The sequence below is a fragment of the Perognathus longimembris genome, chromosome 14 (genome assembly GCF_023159225.1).
Source record: "Perognathus longimembris pacificus isolate PPM17 chromosome 14, ASM2315922v1, whole genome shotgun sequence".
Classification (NCBI taxonomy): domain Eukaryota; kingdom Metazoa; phylum Chordata; class Mammalia; order Rodentia; family Heteromyidae; genus Perognathus; species Perognathus longimembris.
This window is the reverse complement of record NC_063174.1, coordinates 61556868-61569023: the sequence shown is the minus strand read 5'-3', so window position 1 is coordinate 61569023 and position 12156 is coordinate 61556868. Positions and strand designations below refer to the sequence as shown.

General features: G+C 51.8%; 1 protein-coding gene across 1 annotated transcript in view; it reads right to left on the bottom strand.

Annotated features, from left to right (window-relative positions):
• Positions 1-423: 423 nt before the first annotated feature.
• Tdrd9 (tudor domain containing 9) overlaps positions 424-12156 on the bottom strand; it is a 65699-nt gene continuing 53966 nt past the window's right edge. The window contains exons 29-36 of the mRNA XM_048362031.1: positions 11727-11882; positions 10240-10310; positions 8544-8653; positions 7954-8050; positions 6257-6395; positions 4481-4599; positions 1814-1886; positions 424-551 (exon numbers count right to left, since the gene is read on the bottom strand). Coding sequence (XP_048217988.1) covers positions 450-551; positions 1814-1886; positions 4481-4599; positions 6257-6395; positions 7954-8050; positions 8544-8653; positions 10240-10310; positions 11727-11882 — 867 coding nt within the window. The 3' untranslated portion in view covers positions 424-449. The remainder of the gene's footprint in view (positions 552-1813; positions 1887-4480; positions 4600-6256; positions 6396-7953; positions 8051-8543; positions 8654-10239; positions 10311-11726; positions 11883-12156) is intronic.

Genomic DNA, 12156 nt, shown 5'->3' with positions numbered 1-12156 from the left:
AGTCCTACATATACATAAACTGAAATGAAGGTCTACCCAAAATTTTCCTCATGAAAAACGAAGGTCAGAAAAGGCCACGTGGTTTTAAGAAACCACGCGTGTATGCGCCCAGGCCGGCTCTCAGTCCCAGGGCTCAGAAGCTCTGCTCCGCCCCAGGGCTAGCCCTGCCAGTGACAGGCAGGAATGAGCATGCGCACTCTGGAGCCGGGCTGCGTGTGCCTGGCTACTTCCACGACGGTCACACACGGAAAGCACAATGCAGCTTTTGCCTAAACGACGTCTTCTTTCCTAACAACTTTTTCCAAAAGCATTCTCGGAAAGCCGGTGCTGTGCGTCCTCGCTTCGACCTCCACGCCAGGCAGAGGCCGAGGTTGGAGAAGACTCTGGGCTCGGGAAGCGGGTGCAGAGCACCACGGCTTCCCGGGGCGGCTGCGGGCGGCTGCCCACATTTAGGGACTGAGCACCAGGAGCTTGTGAAGCTGGTAGAGAAAAGTATTCTTCCCTCGGCTGCCTTCCCGGCCAGCCTGCTCCATGACCAGCTTTGGATCAACCTAATGGGCAGACAAAAGGACCAGTCAGGCTCTGCGGCGGCCCAGCTAGCCATCACACGAATAAAACTATGCACACACGCATGCAATACGGCAGGAAAGGGGGGTCTACTTTTCAACTCTATGTTTGCTCCCACACTACGTATCTGGTCGTTTGTTTTCAAATCGTAATAAGGTAAGCTTTACTGAGAAATCTCCTACACTGGCTGGGAAACAGGAACAGGAACTAGTAACAGTGTTTTTCCAACATTCTTTTCCGTGACACTGGAGTTTGAACTCCCCCTGAACCACTCCACCAGCCCTCACTGTTGTTTTTTTAAACACTTCCAGTATATTTATTTAAAGCACAAAGTTCTCTAAAACATACCAACTTCAAAGTACTTCCCACTAAAAGGCAACTTCAGGAGACACCCTGGCTGAGTAAGTAGCGTGGCGGCTCCGTGCACTGCTCCGTGCCGCGAAGACGGGGGCGGGGTGGAAGACCCTCGGGAGAAGCAGCTTCCTGAGGGACACCGCGGGGCCTGGCTGCCACAGAGGTGAGGAGCCACTGCCGGGTTGGCTTGTGAAGACACCTCTGGCGCCACAACTAAAGCATTTACACTCCTGCCTCCATTCCTTTCTCTGAAACTACATCTTGCTCACTTTTGCACACCTCATAGAGAGGAATTAGCACGGGGACAAAGGCAGGCTCTACCTTTCTTCATCACTGCTGACACACAGACCTCGGTGCGATGTATCAGGAGGCACAGGGCCTCTGAAAAGTGATGCATTCTGAGAGTGGGGAACCCCAGAACAGCTCCATAATGGGGTGAACATTCTCAGACACCAGAGGTCTCATGGACACTCTGTCGCACGATGATGTAGCCAGAAGGTGGCTGTCTGCAAACCCTCAGAACCAGCTCTGCTAGCACCCTGATCTCAGCCTCCAGAGCTGTGAGAAACAAACGCCTGCTATTCCTAAGCCGGCCTTCTATCATATAGATGAAAATAACCGAGCAACCTAAAGCTACCGGGCGGCCTCAGAACTGCGAATGACACGGCAGTCCATCCAGACACTCCACTTGTCTTTTCTAAATGCACTTTTCCAAGGTGTTCCATGGAGAACGAAGAGCAGACACGCCCCTCTGCTCCGTGGCCTCCCCCATCACCACCGTGCCGCCCACCCTGCCCGGACTCGTGTTCCCACCCGCGAGCCGGCCCTGCTTCCAAGCCTGTTCCCACCCAGCCGCCTTCTCCACGTCCACACACAGACGCTTCTCACTCACCTGGTTCCACTCATAGGGCTTTTCGTGCCACTTGGGAATAATCTTCTCTCTAGGCTTCAACTGACAGAACAGGCTACAATTAAGAAAAACAAGTTAACTTTATTATGCATTATTAAAAAACAGTACTCTGACTTAAATGGAGCTTAGAGGTAGAACGCTTGCCTAGCAAGCATGAAGCCGTGGGCTCGATTCCTCAGCACCACATACACAGAAAAAGCTGGAAGTGGTACTGTGGCTCAAGTGGCAGAGTGCTAGCCTTGAGCAAAAAGAAGCCAGGGACAGTGCTCAGGCCCTGAGTCCAAGGCCCAGGACTGGCAAAAAAAAAATCAATAAAAAAAGGAATACAAAAAAACCTGGGAAGTGTTAGGCATATTACATTAAATGCCCAATTGTCAACAAAAATTAGGAGACATGTGTCATACAAGAGCATGTGGCCCTACTCAGAAAAAAGGAGCAGTGACAGAAGCTGAACTGGCCTAGATGAGGCTCCCCACACTAAGACCTCAGAGCAGCCACTGCAGAAAGGTCTAGAGAATGATGGCAAGGCATGATTAGAGACGTACAAGAAAATGTGGCCCTTATGACTCAAAGAGGGCCTCAATAAAACTATAAAAAATAGAAATTCTAAAATAAAAAGTACAATAACTGAACCAGAAAACTCCCAGTTGTCCTAACTTTTAAAACTCAGTAAACTTAAGTGTTGGGGACAGCTGCGCCTTTAAGAGGGCACAGCGGGCTTTAGCCTGTCCCCTCTCCTTCCGCCTTTGACAGGAAGAGAAGCCCCCGCCCCTGGGGGCGAGCACGTGTCTGATGGGGACCCAGAACCCAGGCCTTGGGGGGCTGGGTCTCTGCCCATAAAGGAAGTCCCGTGACATCACCTGAGGAATAGTCCTTGTGACCAACCAGTGGCCCCTCTCCTGTGCCCGCCTTTGGGGGTATATCTGTTGGCTCCTCCTTTGAATAAACCAGAACGCCCCTGAGGCTTTCTCCAGGGACCCACGCATCCGTGTCTTCCTTGGCGGGTTTGGGGCACCCTGCGACCACACACTAACCGAGGCTACCCGTGGCCATTGCTCCCACGTGAGAGTGATAAAGGACCACCCAGGAAGGGGCGGACGAGCCCAGGACCCCCAAGCAAAGGGGAAGTAAAGCAAGCCCGGCACTTAAGGACAGACCTATAGTAATTATCCAGTCTCAAGAACGGAGAGGGAAAGCAGAAGGGAAACTGAGCAGAGCCTCAGAGAGCAGGGGCAGAACCAGCCACATAGACACATCAGGTTACGTTCCACACTGTACAAAAGCAAAGCAAGCACACAACCACACGCGCAACAAAAGATCTCTTAGTAGAAGAAGACAGCAGGGATAAGGAAGACGGAGTTAAAGACCTTCAGAAAAGTGCAAGTAAAAGGACAGAAAAAGATGGGCCATGCAAGGAGAGCCAAAGTAACTGTATTTATAGGAGACAAAACAGACCTGAAAATGAGAAGCAGAATAATGATGAATGTAGGAAATCCCAAAGTGCCTACAAGAACCATGAACACGGACAGATGAGTTTGTAAGATCATAGAAGAGAGCACCATACAAAAGCCTTTCTAGAAATGAGCAACTCAAAACTAAAATTTAAAAATTTCATTCCAACAGCATCAAAGAAACTAAAAGACTTAAAAATAATTTAAGAAAAGCCTAAGAATTACATACTGAAAACTATAAAAAAAAAAACAGTGTGAAGAGCCAGGTGCTGGTGGTTCACGCCTGTACACTAGCAACTTAGGAGGCTGAGATCTGAGAATCGCAGTTCAAAGCCAGCCTGGGCAGGAAAGTCCATGAGACTCTTATCTCCAATCAACCACCAGAAAACTGGAAGTGGCGCTGTGGCTCAAGTCTCGTAGAGCACTAGCCTTGAGCAAAAGGAAGCCAGGGGCAGTGCTGAAGCCCTGAGTTCAAGCCCCAGGACTGGCAACAAAAACAAAACCAAAAAAAAAAACATTTGTATTTGCAAAGCAAGTGAGGAGAGAAAGCAGACTTGGCCTTTCCCACACTTGCTGAGGCAGCATTTTCATATGCTCAGTACCTGTGGAAGGCCCTGTTGAATGAATGAAGCCCCCCGGGGTCGGGGAAGAACAGCGTCCCTGCGGGTGCACATGGCATCGTTCCGTCGTGGCTCCCGCTCTCAGTCAGCATGGGGCTACAGGGCAGCAGGGCTGGCACCCTGCCGGGGACACTGGCTCGCAGATGGGGCGCTGCCCTGGGTGTGGGGCACCTTCGTGGCCCCTCCTGACTGTGCCCATCCCCTCAGGCTCCTCCGGTCCTCCAAGCTGACTCTGGCTCATGGCCTACAATGGGCACCCCTTCCCTCTGGCTGGGTGTCAAGTGGGCCTGCCCGCCTTCAGAGCCCAGGCCCCACTGCCTCCTCCTGCCCCGTGGTGCCCACTCACTGTGGCCCTGTGCCCTACCCTGCCATCCAAATGACCCTTCCAGCACGCTGTCCTAGAGCTGCCCCTCTCCCCTGCCTGCTGAACCCTGTGGGGTGAACACCCCAACAACCCCAGGGGCTGCCCTGGCTCTGGAGGCTCACGTGAAGCAGCTGATCTGACAGGCTTCCTACAAGCTTCTAAACACCCACCATCTCGGCAGCTCTGTAGAAGTCTGCCTCGTTGCACGACTTACCCTAGAAGTTTCTGACGAGCATTATCCTGTAACTGCACAATTCTTTCTGGTCCGAGATACCTGGATCCATTTGGTCCATCACACACCAGTTTGTTGATAGAAGCTCTGAGAATATTGATCTACAAATAAACGGTGACATAAATATCCACATAAGGGGATGGGAACGTGGCCTAGTGGTAGAGTGCTTGCCTCGCATCCATGAAGCTCTGGGTTCGATTCCCCAGCACCACATATACAGAAAAGGCCAGAAGGGTCCCTGTGGCTCAAGAGGTAGCGTGCTAGCCTCGAGCAAAAAGAAGGCAGGGGTCATACAGAAACTCAGTGCTCAACATTTTGAGGTACTTCCATCAGTTTCACTCAGATTTTGCTTCTTATATTCAAATGTGTCTGTCAAGGTCACCATGACTGCTGTGTTGCTCAGTCTTCAAAATTTATTAGCAGAACCTAATTTCATAAATTACCATCTTCTCTGATAAATGTTTAAAACATTTTGCCACAGAATTAATGCATGTGCACTGTAAAAAAAAAAAAAAAAAGCACAGCTAAAATACAAAAAAAAAAAAAAAAAAAAAAGGAAGCAGCAGCAGCAGCCAGGGACAGTGCTCAGGCCCTGAGTTCAAGCCCCAGGACAGGCAAAAAGAAAAAAATATTCACATAGCTCCACTCCACATAGCTGAGTTTTATCCCACAGTAACAATTTATAGCATTCAGAATGACTTTCTATGACTGACATCAGTATGGGATGAGTAATTCTTGTAGAATTATTATACCAGAAGAAATAATACCAATAATCATTACCATGTATGTTAGTTATGTAGGAGAGTTTCGCGGTGACATACCCACACGTTTGCCCCTCCCCAACTCCCAGTTCTTAAGACAATTTCAACAGCTTGCACAGTCCCGTTTTTTACACATGCAAATAAACCACTTGGCCCACATTCATCCCCACGGCTCCTCCTTGTTAACCATGCCCTCCTGCGGGGCCCTGCCACCCCCACAGTGCGTGGTTTGCTTTCCTGTCCCTTTCTGTTTCAGTGTTAAGTACGTGCACCTATGGCTTTTACCATGTCATTCATTATTCTAATTTAAGAAATAACAGAAAAAAGTCAGGCATCCACACACAAGGTGTAGCTTGTGTAGTAGTGTAAAGACACTTCTCCCGGTCCCTCTTGTGGGTGACGGGTGACACAGCCGTGGCCGGCGCCCTGCCACTCTGGCTTTGCGGATGACGCTTGGGATGCACTGGTTCCAGTGTCCTGCTCTGCCAGCTGCTGTCGCCATACCTCTTTTAACTTTCCATTTTTGAAGTGTTAGGTTTACCTCAGAGTTGCAGGAGGACAAGACAGTTCCATGGCCATGTCGGCACTCCTGACATGTCCTTACACTCCTTACAGCACGCCTTACTCCTTACACAACTGGAAGCCGACTCGGGGACAGCGATGAACCCCACCCAGCTGTCTGACTCTGACCTGCTGTGTCATGCCCATCCCACTGCTGCTCTAGTACCCAGCTCCCGGCACCACCGTGGACTTGTGCTCCTTGATCATGGAGCAGCTTCTCAGGTTTTCCCTGCTTTGTGAGACCCGGAGACACCGAACGAGAAAGCCCAGCATCAGTGATCAGGCAGCGGCGCCTCATGGAGCAGAGGCGGCCGAGGCCAGGAAGGAGCACTCCTGCACCGGCAGGGCAAGAGGGCACCGGGAAGACACAACGTCACAAGCGTGAAAGCAACAGGAATCAGGAATGGTGAGCTCTGTGAAGAACCATCCCACCAACCTCAACGATATCCTCCACGCTGAACTGCACGTCGAAGGCCAGCTCCATGTCATGCTCAGGCAGTATAGGGGCCTCCGTGGTTGGACTCCATCCCAAACCACACAGGACACCAGTATAGCATCTGCCCTCACGATCCACCCTGAGTGAAACACGGTGAGAGAAGTTCAGCATTTCACAACCTTCAAGAAACATTTTAGCACCCAAGAATTGACTAATAAAGTATCCTCCATTATGCCTAACATAGCAACTCATTTCATTTGTGTATTTCCTCTGGTTTTTACATAGAAATAGGTATTGTTACAATGACAGTTAAGGACCTGTATTAACCCACTATTAACATTAATTACTATCTCATTTTCGCAGATGAGTTAATGAAAAGAATTACCATACAATTTCTTTGCTTTATTTTTGAATAGCTCTGAATGGGCTTGCTTTTCATTGGGGGGATTTCTGAAGGAAACCTCTGAAACCACAGCCACATTAAGTCCTTCCGCCTTTGTTGCTCTTCACTATTTTGTCACCGCAGCAGCCAAAGCTGCCTAGTGCAGTGCTCCACCCAGAGAAGGCTCTGAAGCACCCAGTGCTCAAGTAACACCTTATTAGATGGCTGTCCCTGCACAATTCTCAATAAAGTCCCTTGAAAAGAAAATCCCCACTCAGCCTTGGCACAAAAACGACAATGAGCTGACAGTGCACCTCGCGTCAGCCTAGTTCCCATGGGAAGAGCCCCTGCTGAGGGAGGTGAGCACCCTAAGGTGGAAACGCACCGAGGGTCCTGACCTGAGCCCCACTCATCTACACAGAATGCCGTGGAGGACGGTGTTCCCCTCCCCCCGCGGTGCCGGCAGGCGGCAGGCCCAGGGACACGGTAGAGCTCAAAACTGAAGCATGGGGCTGGGGATATGGCCTAGTGGCAAGAGTGCTTGCCTCGTATACATGAAGCCCTGGGTTCGATTCCCCAGCACCACATATACAGAAAATGGCCAGAAGTGGCGCTGTGGCTCAAGTGGCAGAGTGCTGGCCTTGAGCAAAAAGAAGCCAGGGACAGTGCTCAGGCCCTGAGTCCAAGGCCCAGGACTGGCAAAAAAAAAACAAAAAACTGAAGCATGGTTTCTACTAAACAAGAATTGCTTTTGCACCACCAGAAAGCTTAAAAAAAAACAACAAAAAAGAGAGGTCCACGTATGTATCAGTGGTATCAAGACTGCATCACAGTGTAGCCAGGGAAAGTCAAAACACTGCAGCCAGCCAGGCACCAGTGCCCGCACACGCCTGTAGTCCCAGCTACTCTGAGAGCTGAGGATTGTGGTTTGAAGCCAGCCAAGGGCAGGAAAGTTCCTGAGACTCCTATCTCCAGTTGACCAGCAAAAAAGCCACAAGTGGAGCTGTGGCCCACGTGGTAGTATGCTAGCCCCAAGCAACTCAGGGACAGAAATGAGGGTGCTCTAGGGGGTGAACACACAGCGCAAGGCCTGCGTGCCTCTGATCATTTAAGTATGGGAAGGAACTCCAGGAAATGGGGGAGGGGGAGGCTGGAGACAGTGCCCAGGCCCCGAGTTCAAGTCCTAGAAGCAGCGAGTGCCCACACGCGTGCACGCGCCCACACAGAGCCACACCCTTCTGCAGATGCTTCTCTCTGGGAGAGGTTTCCACTTTGCCCAAGTCCCTGCGCGGACCGAGGGAGGCCTGCTCTCTACCTCAGCTCCATCACGGGCGCGAAGAGCATGCTGAGCAGCGCCGGGAGCCCGGGGATGTGCGGCATCAGGGAGGTCTCCCTCAGGAGCATGGTGGACCCTGTTGCACGGGAGACGCGGGTGAGTGCCAGGCCCACCCCTCCTGCTGCCCGCGGAGCCCCCTCCTCCGGGCCTGCCTGCCTGCCGCGGGGTCACCCACCACTCAGCTCACACGCTCTCTAGACACGCATCTCACGAGGCGGTGCGGGCCTTGACTCCCTGGAGGAATAGCTCCTTTAGTTGCTCTTTCCTGCCGCTTCACCTCATTAGACTACTGGGTTTTCCCAGACAGCAAATCTTGGACTTATTCTCTAGGCAAGTGTGCTGCATAACTGAGTGTCAAGGACTCAGCGAATCCCCACGTCCTTGTATGAGAGAAAAGCAAGCACGTTCCACTTCTTAGACGTTATCAGCGAGCACACTCACAAAGTAGCCCAAGCGTGTAGCATGGGAGCCGAAACGAATGCACTCGTTCATTCATTATAAAGTAATCTTTTATTTTAGCAGCCTGTCAAGGGAAAGGAGAGAGGACCAATGGGGAGGCCCCCGCTTACCCGTCGCGTTGACCGAGAGTGAGGCTGCAACCAGCATCCTCTGGCGCAGGTCTGCAGGGGCATCGCTGATGACCACCGAGTTGATGCTCTCCTTCTCGATCCAGACACACCTGCAAAGGGCGGGCAGGACACGGGGTAGTGCTCCACCGGTCAGCCCGCCGGGAGCGCACCGCACCGCGCAGCTCAAGAAGACAGTCCCTCCTCACCCCGCCCTCACCCTCTCCCCACCTCCCCACGTGGCCCCAATCTCTCCTTGCCTCTGAACCACCAGCACAGTAGGATGCTCAAACTTGCTCCTCCTGTCTTTGCCCTGTCCCCACACGGCCGTCACCCGCGTCCCGCGGGGGCGCTCAGCGCAGGGCGGCCGCTGTCCCCACACGGCCGTCACCCGCGTCCCGCGGGGGCGCTCAGCGCAGGGCGGCCGCTCTTCCTATGCTGCTTCTCAGCCGCAGCAGAGTTGCAGCAACTCTGCAGGGCACGCATTCTTTCCCGTCCCTCATCACTGACCCCGCTGAGCTGCAGCCTGGCTGTCCCGCTGGTCCCTCCTGCCCTGGCCTCAGCGACGCCAAGGGCCTCGTATTCTGCACACAAACTCCAGTGCTCGTGCAGGAGAGAACAGCGGAAGGCAGGGGCTGCGCACCTGCATTTTCCACGGCTCCCCCAGGAATTCCCCACCGCCTTCCTCGGAGTGATGGAGAGGAGCCGGAGAAGGCAGGGGTGGCCTACGTGACGGCCTTCTCTTACGGTACTGGGACCTGAACTCAGGTCCTCACGCTCCCTCGCAGGTGAGCCCCAGCCCTCCAAGCGATCACAGTAAGCTTCGCTCTGCTTGTGGATGAAGCCGAAAGCTTTGCCCTCGTCTGCCACAGGGTCTGCAAGTCCCTCCCAGACACACATCCAATTCAACCAAAGCTTACTTCAGTGCTCAGAAATCCAAACCCTCAGATTTGGGGGTAGCCAACCTCACCTTAATCCCCAGCACTGGGCCCTGGCAAACACCACCTCCACGGTCATCAGATCTCCAACTCCTCCTAACAGCTACACGGCCTGCCAAGCGAGGTCAGGCCCCAGATGCTTCCATGATGTTCTATAGCCCCAATCAAGACACCCACCACCCTATGTTGTCAGTACTAGTTTCCTTTTCCATAGAATCACACTGGATTCATAGGATTAGTGACAATGACAGATGCTACCTGAACTTTTCAATTAGCATTAACCACACCTCAGATAACCCCACTGCCACAATACAGCCACCTCGCCCAGCTGCTCAGAGCTACCATCCTGGCTACCACCCCCAACTACACCAGGACAGGCACAGACTCGCTGAGTCACCCCTCCCCCCAGTACACCAGGACAGGCACAGACTCGCTGAGTCACCCCTCCCCCCAACCACACCAGGACAGACACAGACTCGCTGAGTCACCCCTCCCCCCAACCACACCAGGACAGGTACAGACTCGCTGAGTCTCAATTATGATTAGAATAGGAAAAATGAAATCTCCAAGGGAAGATACACAAAAAGGTGAACTGTAAATTGCTTTCGTGGAAGAGAGAAACTCTTAGATTTGGAGCTAGGGGGAAATTAAGATGAGTTGAAAGCATCCAGCAGTTTAGACACAATGAAAGGATTAGTCTGGTGAAGTCTATAATAAAGGAGCAGAGAAAAATTTTCATGGGGAAATTAACTGACTCCTACCTGAACTTGGATATCCTGGTCAAACTGTGACACTTGAGTTCATACGGGTTAAAGGGCCCGTGGAGCACGGCCTGCGCACAGAGCACACATGTGAGCCATCAGCAGCCCATCACGCGCCACCAGGTACAAAGTCTAAGTCAGCACATTCTGTGAGCGCTACACCTCCAAGCTCAGCAAGAGGGCTGGAAGCATGGCTCGGAGAAGGAAGGAAGGAAGGAAAATAAATTAAAAACGGGAGAGAAAGACAAAGGTATTTAGGGCTGGGTACACAAGTTAGAGGTGCAGCACTTGTCTAGGACGCGCAAGGCCCTGAACTGGAGCCCTCGCTGAGCGCCAATGGGTCACCCCTGTAATCCTAGCCACTCAGGAGACTGACGTCTGAGGACTGTGGCTTAACGCCAACCAAGGAAGGAAAGTCCGTGTGGCTCTTACTTCCAATTCCTTGGGGTCTTGTTGGTACAAGACTGGGACTCAAACTCAGTAGCCGATGCGTTCACTCACTGGTTGATGCCCTACCACCCGAGCTATGCCTCCATCTCCTCTTAGCTTCAACTCAACATCAAAAAGCCAGAAATGACGCTGTGGTTCAAGCGGTAGAGCTCTAGCCTTGAATAAAAATGCTCAGGCACAGGGCCCAAGCGCTGAGTTCAAGTCTAGGACTGACACACTGGAAGACACACTGTGTGTGTGTGTGTGTGTGCATGTACACGCACACACGCATGTCCCTTTTCTGGAATGAAACTGACTAATTCTACGTCTCTGCTCCACATGAAACCCTGACAGGGCCAAAGGCTGGGGCAATGCAAGTGGGGTCTCTGGACAGGAAGGAACTTCCAGCCAGCCTTCTTCTCCAGACAGGTGGCAGTGCCAACCCCTCTGCCCAGCCCAGAAGCCCCTTGAGCAGCAGAAAACCTGGACTGGCAGCATTCCCTAAAGCACACTTGGCAACCTTGGAAAGAAGCTTAAAAAAAAAAAAAAAAGACTAGTCAGGGTTTTTGTTTTTGGCCAGTCCTGGGCCTTGGACTCAGGGCCTGAGCACTGTCCCTGGCTTCTTCCTGCTCAAGGCTAGCACTCTGCCACTTGAGCCACAGCGCCCCTTCTGGCCGTTTTCCATATATGTGGTGCTGGGGAATCGAACCGAGAGCTTCATGTGTAGGAGATAAGCGCTCTTGCCACTAGGCCATATTCCCAGCCCCACTAGTCAGGGTTTTTAATCTAACACTCACTGAGCAAAATCCCTAGGGTTTCTTTTCTTTCTTTAAAAAAAATACAGACTTCCCTGTAGGAAAAGTAAGAGTATTAAAAACTAGGCATGGTGGCACAGCCTGAAGCCGGCACTCAGGAGGCTGAGGCCGGAAGATTGCGTTCCAAGGCCTGGGGGCCTCCTGGGCCTCCGGAAAGCCCTCATGTCTGGCTCCGCCCCCAAGCTGGACTGCAGCACGACAGCAAGCCTCTAGGCCATGAGCCCGCAGTTCCATACACCCCACCTTACAGCTGGGAGCACCCAGTCTATTGGAAGAAAAGCTCTCCAGCAAAACTCGGATCAGATACTTCTCGTCGTCCTTCATCGGGGAAGACACAGGCCCATCCGCCACATTCTCCACTGACTTAGAAAACAGACCCTTGAGGACCTCGTGGCTTTGCTGAACAAAATAAGAAAGATTTCTTTTGTTAAAAGAGAAATTGTACTAGAATCACTGTATTACAACCAAATCTAAACATTTCATATTTTGACCTGTAGGTCAAGACATACATCTATCAAGGTTACTTTAAAACTCAAGCAAAAGGAAGTAACACTTTACTATGTGTTAGTCATCAGAAAATACAAGATGAGTGTTTTACACAGGGAACCTCATCATAGTTTTTATTTTCCAGCTCTCTGGTTATTATTTTGCTCGTCCTTTCCCAGTTCCCTGC